Source organism: Oryza glaberrima, chromosome 6 (assembly GCF_000147395.1).
Source record: "Oryza glaberrima chromosome 6, OglaRS2, whole genome shotgun sequence".
Lineage (NCBI taxonomy): Eukaryota > Viridiplantae > Streptophyta > Magnoliopsida > Poales > Poaceae > Oryza > Oryza glaberrima.
Genome location: NC_068331.1, coordinates 6271590 through 6291376, shown reverse-complemented (window position 1 = coordinate 6291376; position 19787 = coordinate 6271590). Strand labels below are relative to the sequence as shown.

Sequence of the window (19787 nt, the reverse complement as noted above, 5' to 3'; positions counted from 1 at the left end):
AATCTATTTATATAATTTTTATATTTTCAAACTTAACAACTTGAGGGTTATTCATGATTTATATTCCGAAGGTTTGACTTAAACATTGTCCTAAACAAATTCCTATACAAGTACAAGGGAGTACTCTGGAAGAGTATTTTATTTCCTTTTACCCCAAAAAAAATTAAACATATGCATAGCAGGCACTCGGCACTTTGATCAATATCTACAATAACATGATTGCTACAGTACTCGCACAGAAATCAGATAATGACTTCTAATTTATCCGACGGTCGCTATATTGACAATATAATTACTCACAATTAGTAAACTCATCAACAGCTAGACATCGGTCGTTACTTCCTCAATCAAGATATATCAGCTCAATCTTAGAGGTGTTTATGGGATAAGGTGAGTGTGCATTCATATAAGTTTGTACATGTTTATACGAGCGACTACGTGTGCAATGTGTTTTGAAAAAAATATATTAGTAAACCAATCAATACCGCTACTTATACAAGTCAAAAAAATAAATAAATCTTTGGATGCCTGAAGGTCATTGCCATTGGCCACACATATCTGTTCATCAAGCTACAGTTCATGATATAAGCACTAACCCAACTATGAAGAGAAACAATCCAAGAACAGCCAGCAGCAAGCATTTCGACGGCGAGTTGTTCTCGGTTCCTGCGCCGGTCAGGAGCTCCTCCTTCTCCTCCCCTCGAATCCCCGCGGCTTTGGAGATCTGCACCTCCGCCTGGCTCGTCGCCGCCTCGGTCATCTCGATGTTGGCGGTGACGATCTCGATGCACTCACCCTGGTCGTGGACGAGCACCGCGAGGTCCCTGAAGATCTCATGGATGTCGGCGATCTCCTGCTGCACCTCCAGTATCCCCTGCTCCCTCTCCGCGATGATGGCTTCGTGGAGCTCGATCTCGCTGTCGAGCAGGTTGATGTCTCGTAGCACGGCGAGCTGCGTCTGCTTCTGTTCGGGGAATGTGTGATCGCCATTGTTGTTTATGTGATTGAAGCCCGGAGGTGGTGGCGGCGGCGAGCGGCGAGCGGCGGCGGCGGTTTCTTGCCGCTCGACCGCCGCAATGCGTCGCTCGATCTTCTGGTACTCGTTCACGGCGGCCTCGAAGTCCATGGCCAGCTTGGAGCAGGAGGATACCGACTCGTCGTCGTCGGCGGCGGCGGCGGCCTGCCTGAGCGCCTGGGACGTGCTCGTCGCCAGCCGCTTGATCCCGGCGCGCGTGCCGCGGAGGCGGCCGCGGAGGGAGGGCGTGTCCCTGGGCGTGCCGAGTGCGCCGGCCATGTACCGGAGGGCCTCCACCTTGGTGTTGAGCTGGAACACGCCGTGCGCCACCTCCTGCGCCGGCGGCGCGGCCGGCTGCAGCACGCCGGCCTCCATGTCGCGGAGCAGGTCCTGGAAGCTCATCGCGTCGCGCGCTCGTCTCCTCCTCGACCGGATTAGCTACTCCGCTGATAAACGTGACTGATTAGCATCTGGGTTGGCGCGATTAATTAATTAAACCGGTGGTGGGCGAGGCGTCTGGAACTCGATCGGAATCGGTTTCGAATCGAGGCGACGAGTGCTTGGAATCGCATTCGGACTCGCGGTATTAGAAACCAATCGGTGCTAGGCTCTTGCCGTTTTGCCTGAGATCGCGACTGCTAGCTAGCTGCTGCTCGCCGCGCCTCACGTACGCCGCCGCTGATCGCCGCAGCCTCGCGAGCTGGCCGTCGCCTCCTGCGGTTGTGAGAGGTAAACGCGAGAGTGTTATTATTTGGATTGTTCAAGGGAGAGGCATTGTTCTGGTTTTGGTATGCAACTGTTGCATACTATACTTTGAATATTAAAAAAATCTACTTTTTGTACTCGTATGAAATCAAATTGCAAATTTACTTTTCATATTAATCTTTTTTTTTCAAGTTATTGTTGAGAGCAATTTTATTGTCCTTAAGAAAATAACTTAAGGTACCTAAATTTACACTGTTTTTTTTTACCTCGACGTACTTAGTACATGGTGGTACTAAATTTTACATTAAAAAGGTATGGTACCTTTCGGTATTTTCTTAAGATGTTCTTAAGATGGTAAAATTTGAATTGTACTATGTAATGTCTTTAGCTTGTATTACTACAATTTTATCCAATTTTTTGTTAGTTGTATTTTGGTTTGTACCTTTTCTTTTTCTTAGAACTTTGTAATTTGTGCCCAAAGTAATCGGAAACTATTCACCTGAAATTTATTTTTTTTCCTCCCAAAGAAAATAGAGTTTAGATTTGAAATTTAGTGGTAATGTATTTCATACCTAAACCTATCTCTAGCAATTTTTCATGAATTTAGAGCACTTTCTGATCCGTTTTTCATGGTTTTTCACATATGTGATAGTTTTCACTGGATATTCCCCTTTCTAAAGGACCGTTTTGGTTTGATGTTGTAACGAAATTTGATAGTGTTAAAAGATTTAAGTTTGGTTTGATGTCAAAATCATGTGAAAGTAAAATACATAAACAAACATTAGCGAAATTTTGTTATTATAGAAAATTTGGTTTGTTAGCTTACTAGAATTTTGTCATTACCAAATTTTGGGATAGCTAACAATTCCAAACTAGCCCCAAAACCTTTTCCTTTAAATGTTTTTTCATAGGGCATTGTTGGGTATCTTGTTAACTAGAATAATTTGGTTGTTGGTTGTCAGAACAGCGCATATCCACCTTAATGATGAGAATGACACATTTAGATGGAACCTTCATCAAAATGGTGCATTGTCCATTCTATCAATGTACTTGGCGTAAATTTTTAAAGGGCATGTGAAAAGGCATAAAGTGTCGTGGAAATTAAAAAAGTATTTTTTATGTGGTATTTGCTTAAAAGGGGTAGTATTGACCAAAGATAATTTAGCAATAAGGAATTGAAATCATAGTACAAAGTGTCATTTTTGTTTGCATGAAGAGGTTGTCCAACATCTATTCTGTGTCGCTAAATTTGTTTGAAGAACCAACTTTGTTTAGTGTGGGTCGAAAACACCACATAGTTTTCTTAGGTGTTTGGGAATTGGTTGGTGAAGATGAACTCAAAAACCAAAAAAATATATTTTGATTGGAGCGTCTGTTTAATATTGGGCCCTATAACTTAGTAGGAATGATATGGTATTTGACAAGACTCCAATTAAATTTTATATGTGGGTATTATTCATAGCAACGTACTGCAGATTCAGTTTTGGGGCCAACTTCAAAGTAGTGAGTAGGACACGGAGGTCATATGCTCCGCATGCTAAAATATAGTCAATCATTATGTAATTTTTTATCATCTCTGGATGAATATTTAGCAATATATTTGAATTTTGAATAAGTTGCTTATTTTCTTTGGTTGGTGTCTTTGTGTCGTCTTTTCATGACCTTTGTTTTATTCTGTCGTACTTGGGCTTGGAGGTAAAAACTTTATTATAAGTGAGCTTTAGTGGAAGCAATGGCCAGGTTTAACATCCATTATCGAAATTAAAAAAAAGCCCAAAAACCATTTGCAGTTAGCTTTGCCCTCACAAATCACAACTCCCTCCCTACCACCCACTCCCTCTCCCACATTTTCATGTCCTTCTGCATGCATCCTCCACATCAGGCTAACCACCCTCGACGTTTCTCTCCCTCGATTCACGGCAACCTCTCGGAGCGTGGTCGCAGCAACGGCCGCGGCGTTGGTGGCAATGGAACGCCCAATCTCCATGCTTCTTCTTGCTGTCGAACACCAGATCGCAGGAGACAAGAATCAGGTGAAATCTTGCTGCAAACCATTGGCTTTTTGTGTGTCGATTAGATTGCAGAAATGTGCACGCTGATCATCTGAATTTTTCTTGGCGTTTTTTTTTGTGATCCTGATCCAGTGAGCATGCATCATGTCGTCCAACATGTTCGGCAAGAAAGGGTGGGACTCGAATGGTGAGGGATAGCTCATCACTTGTGATTATTCTTATTGTTTTCAAAGAGAATTTGTTATTGAGTTCTAATTTGGATTTGCATTATTTGCGATAGGGATGGATACATCTGGTTCTGTCTGCAGAAGTTCTTCAGGTAATTTGATACGACACTATGAACCGAGAATATGATCATCTTTGAGATCACAACCATGAGAAAATGAAGACCGATTTGAGCAGTTTGTTCTTTTCTTTTGACTAACCCATCTGGATTTTCAGATATCAATTACATTAATCAACGGGCAAGATTGAAGAGTGCGAGCCTAAACTGTGTGGGTTCGCCGCCAAGGAAGAACAACAATGCTACACAGTACCGGTAATGTGAAAATGCTTTCTCATTTTGTTCTGATCTGAATCTTGATGTTTGCTTAATAATCCTCATTGCAAAAGGTAACATGGTGATCGATGACTGAATTGGAAATTCTTGCAGGATGTTTGTTGCCACATGGAATGTGGGAGGAAGAACTCCTAATAAACGACTTAACCTTCAAGACTTTCTGCAGGTTGAAGAATCTCCTGACATCTACGTCTTAGGGTACGGAAAAACTTGTCCTTTTTCTAAAATTTTCTCGTTGATATTTGTCACTTTCATATCATAAATCTTTCCTTGGCAGCATATTACTTCGGTAAATTTCTAATAAAAAAAAGAAAATTGTTTTAATCTCTCAAACGGACGTCCCCTCGCTTATTCAAATACTATTCAAATAGTTATAGAAAATCTTACAAAAAATTACCAACATTTATACAACATACATATACTCACTTAGAAAATCTTAAGTCTAAATTTAACTCAGCCATCGAGAAATTTTAAAAAAAGAGAGGCAAATCTAGCGTATGAACAGTACCTACTACCTAGATTATCTTTTTTTTTTCTCAACTTGCAGATGAATTTGAACTTGATTTTAGTGTAGTCGTAGATATTGCTATACTTTTCATTATCGTTTTTTAGTAACTTTTTATGACCATTTGCATTAAATTCGATTGAAGATGTTATATGAGGGACAATCCAATCCACTCGAGGAATTAGAATCCATTCGAAAAATTGATTTTGATTGTCAACATCTTTAGGCATGTGAGGTGTGCCAAATTCTGAATTTCTGACGATACATGAGTACTAGGTTTCAGGAGATTGTCCCCCTGACCGCCGGCAATGTGCTCGTCCTCGAAGACAACGAGCCGGCGGCGAGGTGGCTGGCGCTGATCCACCAGGCGCTGAACATGCCCCAAGAAACGGCCGTCGGCGACGAGCCATCGCCTTTGACGCCGCCGCCGTCGTCGTCGACGACGACGTCGGAGTCGTCGAACGGCGCCCGGACCCGGCGGCGCGACGCCGTGTCGAGGTCAGCCAGCGGCAACCTCTTCTTCCACACGCCGTCGCTCAAGATGCTCAGCAACAGCTACCGCGTCGACAGCGCGCTAGTCAAGACGTGCAACTGCTCGCCGGAGCACTCCTCCGTGCGCCGCCGTGCCGCGGAGGTGCGCGAGTCCGTGTACCTCGCCGACGCACCCGCGCCAGCCGGCGAGACGGCGGCGCCAGCTGCCGACGACGACGACGCGCCGACGACGGAGGCGCAGTGCGAGGCAGGATGCGGCGGCGGCGGCGGCATGAGCTACTGCCTGATCGCGAGCAAGCAGATGGTGGGGCTCTTCCTGTCGGTGTGGGTGAGGAAGGAGCTCGTCGAGCACGTCGGCCACCTCCGGGTGGACTGCGTCGGGCGCGGCATCATGGGGTGGCTCGGCAACAAGGGCTGCATCGCCATCAGCATGACGCTGCACCACACCAGTCTCTGCTTCGTCTGCAGCCACCTCGCCTCCGGCGAGAAGGAAGGCGACGAGCTGCGGCGCAACGCCGACGTCGCCGAGATCCTCAAGAGCGCGCACTTCCCGCGCGCCTGCCGCCCGCCGCCCGCCGCCGCCCGCCGCGTCCCCGAGAGGATTCTTGACCACGAGTAAGCAAAGCTAACTAAACTTCACCTCCACAATCTTACACTGACAGAGTGACAAATATACCCTCCCTTCAGTTTATAGGACTTTTTTTTTACTTTGGTCAAAATTAAACGACCAAGTTTATAAAAAATATAGTAATATTTTTAATCAAGATAAATTTGTTATAAAAATATATTTAATTATAGATTTGATAAAACTAATCTAGTAATATTCCTCCGTTTCACAATGTAAGACTTTCTAGTATTGTTCGTATACATTTAGATGGTAATAAATCTAGATATATGTATGTGTTTAGATTTATTAACATCTATATGTATGTGAATAATGTTAGAAAGTCTTACATTGTGAAACGAAGAGAGTATAAATATTACTATATTTGTCTATAAATTTAGTCAGATTTAAAACCGATTAACTTTGACTAAAGTCAAAATGTCTTATAATCTGAAATGGAGAGACGGATGGAGTACTAAAAAAATCTTGGATTAATTGCTTCCATTTGCAATCTCAACCAGCCGAATGATCTGGCTCGGCGATCTGAACTACCGCATGTCGTTAAGCTACGACGAGACAAGAACACTACTGGAGGACAACGACTGGGACGCTCTACTGGAGAAAGATCAGGTATTCACGTGACCAAAAAATCTTCAATCTTCCATTTTCAGAATCTGAACTGCTGAATTTCTTCAGACAAAATCGCTCAAACTCTGATCAATTGATTGCGTGCAGCTGTTGATCGAGAGAGAAGCGGGGAGAGTGTTCAGAGGCTGGAACGAAGGAAAGATCTGCTTCGCGCCGACGTACAAGTACACGCACAACTCCGACGCGTACGCCGGCGAGACGGCCAAGTCCAAGAAGAAGCGGAGGACGCCCGCATGGTACGCCGGTCGCCGGCCGGCGGCGGCCACCGCCGGCCGTTGGTACGATACAGCCATGGATTCCGGCCGTCGAGCATTTTTTTTCCTGACCACTTCCCATGGCAGTGTAGGTGCGACCGGATACTGTGGCAGGGAGACGGCATCGAGCAGCTTCAGTACCTGCGCGGAGAGTCGAGGTTCTCCGACCACCGGCCGGTCTGCGGCGTGTTCGCCGTCGAGGTGGAGGGCGGCGGCGGCGGCGATGGCGACGGCGGCGGCGCCGCCGGCAAGATCATGAAGGGTTACTACTCCCTCAACGCCCGGATCGGCGGTGACAGATCGCAGTGTCACCAGGGTGACGTGTCGTGAACTGATTATATATTTATCCCCTTTTGCAAGTTTGCAATGATAGGGTCTTGTGTATAAGAAGGTTTATTACCAAGAACAGAGGATATTGTAGATACTAGTATCTGACAAGAATCCCATGACTGAAATTAGTACGAGTACTGACTAATTAAGAATACAGTAATTTTCGTAATTTGTAGAACCTGTCTAGCTGTATGGTTATTTTTGTCCACTTATATGAACCCCTTGGGCAGAGAAAGTTGTCTCGTATATATGTATAGACAAATTATGTACTCGTTATATTGTTATATTTTTTTCACTACTCCTTAATATTTATATCAATAACGGTTGCACAGAAATATCAATGATGCCATATGTCAGATATAACTACTGCACTGCACAACAATAATCTTAGAGAATCATATTCCCATCAACGATAATTACTTGTTTAAAAAGAATATATGATCCTAAATATGACCTATAGGATAAAATCGATTTTATATTATAATAACTTTATAAAAATCTAATAAGTTATGATGTTACGAACTTACGATTGAACTTTTCAGGGCATGTTTGCGTATATCAGTTTCTTGTTTTTTAAAACTGAGTGTTTGAAAGGTATCGACGCCAAAATTTAATCAATTATTGTCGTAAATGCTAAGTTTATAATTGAATGGAGTGAATATTGTGTCTTTCGTTAAAAAAAAAGAATGGAGTGAATATGAGTTTGGTTAAGAGTAAATTTCATAAAACTACAATACTTTAACAAAATTATCGTAAAACTATAAATTTAAACCACTTTATCACAAATCTACATATTTAGTAACAAAATTATAAAAAAAACTAAAGGTTTAGAAGTTTAGCACCAATTTAGTCACAAAACTACAACATTTTACAACTTGAAGATAACATTAGTGCTAAAGATTTAAACTCTAAAATTTGTAGTTTTTTATGATTATATTAAAATTAAATCTTTAGTTTTATGATAGTTGATAGTAAATCTATAACTTTGTGATAAATTTGATGCTAAATCAGTTTTGCGATGTAACGTCTTAAATATATAGTTTTACAATAGTTTGATCACAGATATATAGTTTTATGAAAAAAATGCTTTTTTTATGTTATGGTATTCACACTATTTCAAACACCTGATAATAATTTATAAGAGCACTGCTACACGTACTAATTTTTTTTTTACAAAACTCTTACAAACAATGATCTCAACCATTTGATTTAATTAGATGGAAGTTACAGAAAATCTAGATGTACTCACAGTGTGACACGTAGTGTTAGTAAGAGTTTAGTAAGATAAAATTTAGTATGTATAGACTTTTCCTATTTATAACTACAACTTAGTAATCCAAAATAGAGTGCTTAATGTGTTTGTCAAAATGACTCACCGCAGTGCTTATACAGATATGGTGTACGTGTGTGCATTCACATGGGTGAGTGTGCAAGTGTGATGGGAGCCAACGTATGTAGTTGTATTAAAAAAAACTCACCGCGAGCAAATACCCAGGCAGAAAAACCACTCAAAATAATAAAAATAATATTGTCCGTCCTAAAATATAAACATCATAGTTCCAAGTCAATCATTTTTAACTTTGACTATTAATAGTAAAAAATAAAAAAAGATCAATCAAGTAAAACTAATGTTACCGGATTTATCATTAATTAAACTATCATAATATACAACTTTTTATATTTAAAATATTTTATTTTTAAGTTTAAAATTTTATTTTGAGAAGGAGGGAGTAGTAAACAGGCAAAGCAAGTTAACAACCGCCCGTCAATGGCCGGCGGCGACCAAGCAGCGGCCAAACCCCCAACAACCTTGACCTCCGCCCCACTGCCGCCGTTCGCCGCGGCTCGGTGCTCGCCGGCGGTGATGGCGGCTTGGCCCAGCCCGTGGCTGCCTCTCCTCCTCGTCGGCGCCCTTCTCGCCTTCGAGGCCTGGCTCGCCACGCCCACCTGCTCCGGCGGCTCGACCGCCCCCGCCCCCGCCCCCGCCCCCGCCCCCGGCGACCTGAGGGTCATGATGGTTTCCGACCTGATGCTGCTCGGGTCGGACGCCACCTACGCCGACCGCTTCTTCCGGAACCACGTCATGTCCAAGCTCTTCGCCGTAAGTGATCAGATTCAGATTCGTGCGCTCCCCAAGTTTGTATGAACTTTTGTGCGTCGGGGACTCTAGCTAGTGAAGTTAGATGAAAGATCGTTGTCTGTCCTTCGGTGGATAGCATTGTTACTTCGTTAGATAGATGATGGGGCTAGCTTGGGAGAAAATGGGTAATTTCATTTTTCAGGTGCATTCGACTTCTATTGCTGAATGGAAAATGTAGATATTACCAATGTTGAGGTTAATTATGCTCTGTTTACCTGTTTGTTTCACTGGTTTATGCTTAATTGCTGCATTGAAGCGTGCAATGTTCGAAAATTTGGTGCCTTTAGGTACCTATCAAGATTCAAGACATCGGAGTAATTCCACCAAAAGCTACTTTTGAGTTTTGACTATACCAATATTTGAGATGGAAAGTATATTGTCGATAAGTGTCAAGCTAAGTTATGTTGCAATTGCACGCTATAGGATTATTTACTTGCATAGCTGCATGTCTTGTTAATCCAGCTGTGTATAAAAGGTTTATGTGCTTGTTATTTTTTCCCCAGAAATCTATTGAAACACTTAGGCCAGATATGATTGTAGTCCTTGGGGACATCTCGGCAATGGGTTTTCAGCTGAAGGAAAGCAAATGGATAGATGTTATTGACCAATTCAAAGGGATATTGGGGCAATACTCTGACCTTCCTCTTCATATTGCCTTAGGCGATAAAGATGTAGGAGGATGTGCCAACTTGGATGACAGTTTTGTCCACCATATGGCTAAGCATTTACCAGGATTGGATTCAAGTGGTTGCGGTACTTTTGAAATTGGTAATGTCAGTTTTGTGTCACTTAATTCAGTTGCGCTGCTCTGTGGAAACAATCCCCTGCGGATCAGCGTTGAGAAGGTTATAGAGAAGGAAAACAACCATTTTCAACAGAAAATGGTGAATGAAGCAGGACATTTTTCTTTGGGGAGTATAGAAAGAGAGGGTTTTAATTGGAGGCAAAACAGCATGGAATCAGGTTCAGGCCCTGTAGTTTTGCTCCACTTTCCATTATATAAGTTTTCAGAGGGAACTATTTCAGAACCTCCGGTCTCCTCAAGTTTGAAAGAAAGGTATGTTTTGTGGTTTACAAGTAGAGACTTATATCCTTTCTGCCTTTTTAATACCAATGGTTTTATATCTCACTTGTTTCTTTCAGTTGACAAAATCCAAAGAGAATTTGGTATATTCTGACAGATACTTTTGGGCTTTACCTATCCAGTCTTTAATTATTTTTTTTTGATTTTCCTGACTTTGAAACAGTAATGTCATGAAATACCCAATGTAGTGTAAATCTGTGATTGTCGTCTACCTGCACCTTCTAAATGTTGTAATTATTAATATACTTTTTTTTCAATAAGTAAATTATTATTATACTAACATACACTACTTCTACAGAGGAGCTGATGGCAGGAGGTCTGATCAACTACATGCCCTCCCTGCAAATTCAACTCAATATGTTCTTCAAGCGCTTAAACCAAGGTTAGTCCCTATAGAATTCGGTGTGTACTAAACCAGAAAAATTTATTCAACTAAGCTATCTGTACCTGTGTAACGGTTGGCTTTATTTTCAATCATCTGATGTTCCCGTTTATCAAAATTCTTAGTGAGTTGTTTTCGAGAAAAAATTCTTAATGAGTTGCTTCCTTCAGAAATACACCTGTAGTTCTAAATCCAGATCACATCTCTGTCTCCACAGGATTGTATTTAGTGCCCATGATTGCAGTTTCTCAGATTATACTCACTATGATGGGACACGGGAGGTAGCAGTGCCAGCTATGACATGGAAAACCACAGGAGTACCTGGCTTTGTCATTTCTACATTTGGAAGGAAAGGAATCATGACTGTGAGGTATTGTTTGATAGTTCCAGAATGGTATGTGATGGCAGGATATTCAGTATTCTTGTTCCTAACAGCTCTGTCTGTAAGATTGTCACATTGGATGTGAAATGAAATATCAAATCTTATTTTCAAGGTATGGTTAGTTCTTATGTCACTTTAATATGGGTGTTATGCAAGTCCATTACTCCATTTCCTTGATAATGTTTTTCCAAGTCCAGTGACAGATTCTCATTCGCTCCAAAATGGTTTTTTTAGGCCACTCCAAGTTCACCGTTAAAAAACTGAGAAGATAAAGTTTATCTCAAGCTCTTTTCTGACAATGAACTGAGATCCTTGATCTGTGTCATGCTAGTGACTGCTTTACACAAGTCGAGGACAGGAACTTCAGAATCTTGCCATGGCTAGTTGTGCTATGAGATCTTGATTTCAAGCTCCCAGCTCAATCTGGGAGACCAGCCATAAGTGACTACCATCAGCTATCCAGCTGTGGAAAGTACTGCTTGCTGGCCCAGAGAAACCCCTACACTAAAGGAGGTCACAACACTGTTGGTACGGGTACTAAGAAGACAGCCTTCTTGCTCTTGCTGCATATGAACTCTGGAACTGTGAGATGCTTGGGTTGACTCTGCCCTGCTGCTTTCCTGGGCAGCAAGGCAGCCTCTCCACCTATTCTGCTTCTGATAAACTTTAGTTCCTTTGACACATTTGCATGAACATACGATGCCATTTGGATGCCCATCTCCAATGTAGGTCTGATGCGTTGTCAACAAGTAAGTGCCATCTAAATCTTGAGCTGTTAGCTGGATTATTACATCTAAACATTGTGTGCATTGAGTATTTGGGCCCAACAGCTAACAATCATTTTTAACCTGCAGCTCAGGCATTGCATTGAGTTACAGGTGAACATAGCCCAGCCCATATGGTGCGTTTGGTAACTTTGGAATATATGCACCAAGTGAATTAGAAACATGGGAATATTTCAATCATACATCGCAGATCAAAACAAGGAGAAAACTTGAGGTCTTACCTCAGGTTGGTTTTATCTCTAAAATTGCCTAGATGTAGAATTTGTGAGGGCTAGATGTTTTTTTCTCTATAATGAGTTGAAGGTTTTGGAGGTTTGCTTCATGTCCTTTCTTTTGTTTTTTATGCATTATGTGCGTGTTGCATTTGTCATGTGCATCCTTGATGCAGACACCTTCCATTATCTAACAAGCAACAGGCCTTAGATGACAGGCTCTATGTGGAAAGCTTTTTTCTGCTGTGTGTAAAGTGAACTGATTTTCTCAAAATTTTGCTAAGTTTTTTTTTTTTTTACTTCAAAACAGGCCTAATGGACAGGCACACAAACTTAGAAAAGATCATTGTTCCCAGCAAAAACTGGTATTCCAATATTTGTTGAATTCAGTTTTCCAAGAGTACATCCCCCTCAAACTCCATGTCATATAAAACTAATTGGCGTATGTATAACATTGCTGTGCACATTATTAAAATCTAGTCAAATAACTCTATGAGCAGTGCTCTTTAAGATATTAAGGTTGCTAATGACATGGTGAGTATATGATTGCAGTGACCTAGATTTGAGAACGAACGAAAGGTACTTCCAAGTGCTGCTCCAGATTCTCCCTAGAGATCCATTCCAAAATCGATGAATATGTGTGCAAAAAAAACAACTCAGTAGTGTAGAGGTGAAAATATTCAGCAAAAACAAGGGAGATAATCCAAATATCCTTACAACTCAGTAGTGTTTTTATTTTCACCTCTACAACTCAATCATACACAAACTCCCTTGCAAGTCAATTTAGCGTCTAACTTCCCCCCAGTATCCCCTTTTCATCTACTTTACCTAGTTATTTCAATTGGTAGTCACCCATGGGCCTCCAGCGCTCGAGAGGCTGGTATCGTAGAAACTATAGCTGGCGCACAACTTAGCAAGTTGAGCCGTTTTGCAATCATTACCTTGCTCGTGCGGGACTTGGGAAAGGCGGAAGCTTGAAGTGAGAAAGGAGGTTTTCAAAGCCCCGCCACGCTAAAGGCATATGGGGTATGGGATATTGAAATAAGAAACTTAAACAATAAGGAGAAATTGATGAAAACAAAATAGGGGGAGTTAGAAAAGAAATTGACTTGCGTGGGGTTTTATGTACGAAATTGTGTGGACCTTGACATGAGATTGTGTTTGCGCGCAACTTGACACATGATCCAAGTGTTTTAAGAATTTTTTTTTTCAAAACAGCATATTTCACATTACACCAGGTAAATTATTCTAATTGTGCAAGACCGTGACACAAAATAATTGAAATCTAACCTTGACACGGACCTCGTGTAGCACATGGACATGATATTGAATAAATCAGATATATAGAAAAAGCTACAACCTTAATGTGCAAGTCTCGACATTCGCACCTGTGTGAGATTGTTGAATATGCGCCAACGTTGAAAACATGAATTCAAAATTTTAAGAATCATAAACCAAATGTATATTAAAAAAAAGAACGGAAACTGATCAATGGGGGATGAGAGCATAAGTTACCCCCTACATTTTTTTACACATGCATTAACTAAACTTAGAAAATAAATAAAACAATAAGTTTTTTCTAGAGATTACAGAGAATCAATAATAAAGGGAAAATGTACACAACATGGTGCGGGGGGCATTTCGTAAAATGTACCGTGGGGATGGCTGGGCTGGCAAGGCTTCATCCAGGCTGCACATTTTGGATCCAATGGCCCACGATCGAGTTTGCAAGTTTTCATGTAGGTTGTAGTTTCCACTACATATTTTCCCCACTAACCAAACACCACCCAAAAGTTTTAACTCTTTCACAACATTGAATTACAAATATTTATTCCACCATAATTCTAGCTTACATAAAGTAAAATTTTTATTCCACCGCAATTGTAATTTACATAGTCATAAATACAAATACCGATCCTAAATATAAACTGTAAATACATGAGTACCACCACAACCATCACAATATCACAGTAATACTCTACACATCGGGCATCGTGGATCAATTCGGACCGCTTTATTGATGCAATGTGAGTGAAAGAGATGCCCACAGTGTAAAATTACTACCTCATTTCCAGCAGTGTACTCGGTGATGCAGATGGTGCAGGAGGAGTGCACATCATCCACAATTGTCACCCCCTCTTGTAGGTATAAGGTATGTGACAAGCAGTAGATGCAAACGCGTATGCGGATGTACCGCCAGAGTCTTCGCATAAGGAAGATGGCTGCGGCTATTCCGATAGCACCAACTATGACTCCAATGATGCAAAGAAATACAATCCATGCAGTACCTTGAAAAGCGAACCCACTAAAATATCCAGACATCCTGTAATAATAGTATAATGTATGTTAACTTTAAATTTTAAATTTTGTAGTAGATCTAATTTCGCAAAACTACAGCTACTTTATCTATATTATCGTGAAAAAAATATAGATTTGGGATTTTGGATCAAAGCAATATATATTTTACAGTACGGTATAAAAAAACATACTTTCTAGCCTTCACCCTTACACGACACTGGTATCTAACACTACTATTAATTATCTGACAAGTAGTTCTAGCACACAAAACTACGGTTTTTTCGAGACTATAGGTAGGAACCACTTGTCAGTTAATGGTGTAGGTAATAATAAAAAGAGTTTTGCGATAACTTGAGCGCAAAATCTATAGTTCTCCGGTACAGGCTCTTAAATATGTTGTTTTATTTAATATTTAGACAAATTATCTGAAGTTTTGTTAAATTCACTCAAATTTCTAAGAGATTCATGCAGAAAGGGGATAAAAGAACACATGATAACAATTAAGAAAATAGCATAAATAACTTTTCTGCCCTTCATTTATACTACATTGCATAAACAAAGCATTACTTTGTGAGATGGATATCGTTTATTTGCCGAGAACATGCTAGAAAAAGACTAAAAGTAGCGTTTACAAGTTCTAAAATGATATATAGATTTTAAATAAGAAACAGGAAATTGAATGGTATCAAAAGATTAACTTGGTGTTGGCGTTATTAGAGATACAATTTATACCGAATAATCAAATTGTAAAGTCGATTTTTGGTCCCTAAAGTATTATATATCCGTCAAGCATATCGGCAAAAATATTCAATTGATCACGAGACAACAAAAACTTACCTGTAAAGCCGCCGCCTGCCTCACGGCTTCTTGGTGCCAGGCCGTCGGGGCTCTGTGCCGCCGCCGACGTAGATGGCCGCGAAGAAGAAGACGAATAAGACGACGAAGACGATATGGCAAAAATGCCCGATATTTGGAGTCGTTGATCTGATCGTCTAGTTTTCCAAACGGAGTGTGAGATGTGCTCTTTGTTGGCTAGACAAAGACAAATAATTAGATGCCGCCGTGCCGTAATTACTTGCGTTTAGTCCTCGTTAGCATACAGTGGCGAAGCTAGGACCTGAGGTTAAGAGTTAGAGGGTGTGGGGGTGAGGATAAGTCACACTACTACAAAAGTGATTTTTCTGTACGAGGCCCCATCATTTTTCCATGCATACCGTAACTAGTGGCGTCTGCAAAAATCGAGTCATTTTCCCATACGGCTGCTTAAGTGGCCCGTATAGAAAAATCGATTTTCCCATACGGGCCTCTTACTCATTTTTGCATGCGGCTCACTTAAGCGCCCGCATGGAAAACCGTATGCTAAAATAAAATTTGAAAATTTTGAAACTAGTGTATCTCACTCATATGAACTCTAAATTGGATGATTTTTTTTTCTAAATGTTTCTAAAATCATGCTCTATCATGTTATTGTGTTCTTACTGGTATTATTTTGGCTATTTTTTCTTGTGACTTTGTTTTATCAATTAAAAATTTGAATTTCAATACTTCAAATAATATATTGAAGTAGTAAATGATTTCATCTGAAAAGGTCATGAATAACAAGATTGTATAACTCATCAAGATCTATAACTTCTATTTTGGTCATTTCTTCATCCGATAAAGTGATTTGTAAGATTGTTCACAAAATGCACATCTCTTATATAACTATAAGAGATGTGCATTTTGTGAACAATCTTACAAATCACTTTATAGGATGAAGAAATGACCAAAATAGAAGTTGATGAGTTATATAACCTTGTTATTGATGACTTTTTCAGTTGAAAACATTTTGTATTTGAAAATGTTGTTTGAAGTTGTCATATTTTGAAATTCAAATTCAAACGGTTCAAACAAAGTCATATAGAAAAATGACCAATACAAAAGTTGTAGATCTTGATAAGTTATACAACTTTCTTGTTGACAACTTTTCTATTTGAAATCATTTACTATGTGAAAAACATTATTTGAATTTCTTATATTAAAAAGTTCAAATTTTATATAGTTCAATCAAACTCGAATGGAGAAATGACCAAAAGAAAATTAGTAGATCTCAACGAGTTCTACAACTTTGTTTTTGGTAACTTTTTCATATGAGTTCATTTAATATCATAAAATTTGATTCGAAGTTCTCATAATTTTAGATTAATTTTTTCCCTCCTCACCACTTCAAAAGTTTTCATCTCTTCTCCTCTCTCCTCTCTCTCTCTCTCCCCTCTCTTATATTTTCCCCTCATCTCTTTCTCTTCCTCTCTCTCTCACTCACTCTTTCTCTCCTATCTCTCTCTCTCAAACTTTCGGAGGCGTAGGGCGAGCGGCGGCGCCGGGAGCGGGCGGAGGCGCAGGGCGAGCGGCGGCGCCGGCGGCCGAGAGCGGCGCAGCACACGGTGAGCGGCGGCGGAAGGCGCGCGGCGCGTGGAGGCGGCTGAGAGATGCGCGACGACGACGACGACCCCGATGCGGACAACCCCGACGACGACGACGACGACGACTGGGCGGCGACGACGAATGGGCGCCCGGATCTGGCGGGCGGAGGCAGCGGAGAGCGGCGCGACGCCGACGCCGACCCCGTGACGACGACTACGACCCCGACGACGAGTGGGCTCCCGGATCCGGCGGGCGGAGGCAACCGAGAGTGGCGCGACGACGAACCCAACGACAATCCCGTCGACAATGACGATTGGGCGGTGACGGGGCGCGACGCGGGCCTCGTCCCTCCCGGATCCGGCGGCGGCGGGCCTTGTCCCGTCCAGATTCGGCGACAGCGGGGCTGGCCGGCGATGGGAACGGGAGCGGGAGCGGGCGGCGGAACCGGGGCGGGCAGCGGTGGGAGCGGGGGCAGGTGGCACGGGAGCGGCCGGCGAGCTCGGGCGGCGGCACCGCTGCCTGCGGGCTAGGTTTTTTTTTTTTGGAATCTTATTTTTTTTGGCGATTTTTTCTCTTTGCATGTGGTCGGCTTAAGCGCCCGCATGCGAAAATCCGATTTTCGCATGCGGGTGCCCTGGCCGCATGCAAAGTTGGCGATTTTCACAGACGATTTCCCGCATGCGGTTGCGCCAACCGCATGCGAAAATCTCTCCCGCCCGTATGCAAAGGCCTCTTTTGTAGTAGTGTCATAAGACCGAATAACCAATATCGATAGCAAAGGAGGCCAAATAGTCACCGTCAATAACAATCAATGCGTAAATTAATCCTTAAAAAAACTTGAATTTCAGCTCTTTCATAATATTATTGAAAGTTTGGAACTAGTCTTTATTGCTAAATCCTTTCAATGTGAACTACTTAATAATCTCACAAATAAGTATCTTATATTTTACTTTGGAAAAAGATGAGAAACTACAAACTAATTTTGTACATGGGGGGGGGGGGAGGGGTGTGGCCCCCTCTGGCACCCCCGGCAGCTGCACCCCTAGCATATAAGCAACAAATTCTCTATTTGCTGTGGAACCTCGTTGTTGCTGCATCACTCTATTTTATCTCCCCAAGCCCAATCAGCCGTTTTCCTTCTCATTTCCTTTCAGAATAAGTTCACTTTGACTCCCTTAATTAGTGACCTCTGATCCGTATCCCTGAACCACAATATCGGATATCTCGACTCCCTCCCCCAACTATTAAAACCGGTGCAATTTGACTCCCTCGGCGGTTTTGGAGAGTGATTTCGCTGACATAGCACCTATGTGGCAGTATTGACTTGGTCTAGGTTACACGTGGCGTTGACATGGCATTAGAATTAAAAAATATGTGTGGAACCCACATGTCATTCACCAAAAGTACGTGTGGGACCCACTGACATGTGGGGCCCACCTAAATCATGCTCTCTCGTTTTCCTTCTTCCTCCTCCCCCCCTCTCTCTCTCTCTCTCTCTCTCTCCCCTTCGGCGAACTGCAAGCGTGGGATGGGGGCCAGCTGCGGCGGGAGGGCGGGCGGGCGAGGGCGGGTTCCCCTTTGTGAGCTCACGACTTTGAGACGGCGGCGGGCAAGTGGAGACGGCGGTGAGCAGCGGAGACGAGGGCATGGAACAGCGGCCTGCGAGCGGCGGAGATGCGGGAGTGGCAGCGGCCCGATTCCCCAGCTCCCGCCGCTCTTGCCCAGATGAGCTCGACGCACGGCGCCCATGGCGGCGGGGCCAAATGGATGGATGGATGGATGGGGTCATGGCGGTAGCTGGCGACGGGTGGCATAGCTCCTCAACGCCGCCTCCCAACCTCCTGTCACCGCCGCCTTCCGCTCCTCACCACCGCCTTACGTTCCCTCCTTGCCTCTGGCCTCGCCACCCCGACCACAGGAGAGAGGAGGGAGGCCACTCCTCGCCGCTGCCTTCCGGAGAGGATGGAATGCAGCGGCCCGAGCGGCGACGGCCGATGCGGTGCTCGGCGGTGGCGAGGGAACGACATCGCCGTGGTTGGCCCTGTGCCGGTAAGCAAATGGGATTGATTCTGGAGCTTGGCTCTAGGGTTTAGGGTCTCCCTAGCGTCGACGTCACTGCTGCCAATGTTTCCTCCTTCCTCCTTCCTCCTTCCTTCCAATACCAGGGGCGGTGGCATAGTCGGATCAGAGGGAGAGGGTGGATAGATGGTGAGGCGCCATGGAGCCAAATGGAGACAACGAAAGGAAGGGGGAGAGCGGCGAGGAGCCATGACAGTGAAGAGGGCGTACCATGGATGGCGGCACGAATGCCGCGGGGGCCGTGGGCGTAGAGGTAAAGCCGTTCACCATGGAAGGAGGTAGGAGGCGCAAACCAGGGGCCGTTGGCACAGCCGCCGTGTCGTCATTGCCCACGGTGTCTCCGCGGTGGAGAGGGATCAGGTGGTGGCGCAAGAGAGATCAATGGCAATCTTAGAGCATCACTAAGAGTTTTTTAATATCATTCCCAATCTTGAAATTTGAGGATTTTTGGTCAAAAGCATATTCCAACAGAGTCCCTACCCGCGCTCTCGATCGATCTAACTCCCAAATCCGGGTTATTCGTTCTCCACGTCTAGGGAAAAGGTTTTGCTCCCAACCCATCAACGCCGCTTTTTGGCGTGTGCTTGGTGAATATTCCTGTGCGGCTCCTCTTCACAACCTCGTTTGCCGCCGCCGTCCTCTTCCCCGCAGCTGATTGGAATGCAGCCGTCGCTCCAAATGTTTTCCTGACCCATCTTTTGCAGGTGTCGTTGCTGAAGCTGATGGTGTACAAGCAGCTTATCACGGTGATGAGGTCCAAGGGCATGAGCCCCAAGAACATCACTGCCCTGCTGACACAATACGACAAGTGTCACCTCTAGATTGAGCCGGCAGTTCAGTTACATTGACGGCAGCCACCACGACACATGGGGAGCCGTGCTCTTGGACATGGAGCAGA

At 43.1% G+C, this 19787-nt stretch overlaps 3 protein-coding genes across 5 annotated transcripts; 2 read left to right on the top strand and 1 right to left on the bottom strand.

The window, feature by feature from the left end:
* Nucleotides 1–577: 577 nt before the first annotated feature.
* Nucleotides 578–1417, bottom strand: LOC127776332 (syntaxin-22-like). Its single transcript, XM_052302685.1, has one exon. It carries the CDS (start codon nucleotides 1415–1417, stop codon nucleotides 578–580), a length of 840 nt encoding a protein of 279 aa, XP_052158645.1.
* A 2157-nt stretch (nucleotides 1418–3574) lies between these two features.
* On the top strand, nucleotides 3575–7449 carry LOC127778075 (type I inositol polyphosphate 5-phosphatase 5-like). 2 transcript variants are annotated; one of them, XM_052304721.1, is made up of 9 exons: nucleotides 3575–3753; nucleotides 3865–3919; nucleotides 4013–4051; nucleotides 4174–4270; nucleotides 4385–4489; nucleotides 5073–5903; nucleotides 6414–6522; nucleotides 6628–6776; nucleotides 6887–7449. In XM_052304721.1, the coding sequence occupies exons 2-9, from the start codon at nucleotides 3877–3879 to the stop codon at nucleotides 7122–7124; spliced, it is 1611 nt and encodes a 536-aa protein (XP_052160681.1). In that variant the 5' UTR covers nucleotides 3575–3753; nucleotides 3865–3876; the 3' UTR covers nucleotides 7125–7449. The 2 variants fall into 2 exon arrangements, with proteins under 2 accessions (XP_052160681.1, XP_052160683.1); XM_052304723.1 differs by having other exon boundaries at nucleotides 6882–7136.
* A 1427-nt stretch (nucleotides 7450–8876) lies between these two features.
* On the top strand, nucleotides 8877–13092 carry LOC127778076 (uncharacterized). 2 transcript variants are annotated; one of them, XM_052304725.1, is made up of 6 exons: nucleotides 8877–9225; nucleotides 9768–10321; nucleotides 10647–10730; nucleotides 10948–11224; nucleotides 11347–11861; nucleotides 11972–13092. In XM_052304725.1, exons 1-4 carry the CDS (start codon nucleotides 8893–8895, stop codon nucleotides 11195–11197), a joined length of 1221 nt encoding a protein of 406 aa, XP_052160685.1. In that variant the 5' UTR covers nucleotides 8877–8892; the 3' UTR covers nucleotides 11198–11224; nucleotides 11347–11861; nucleotides 11972–13092. The 2 variants fall into 2 exon arrangements, with proteins under 2 accessions (XP_052160685.1, XP_052160684.1); XM_052304724.1 differs by having other exon boundaries at nucleotides 11967–13092.
* The last annotated feature ends 6695 nt before the right edge of the window (nucleotides 13093–19787 follow it).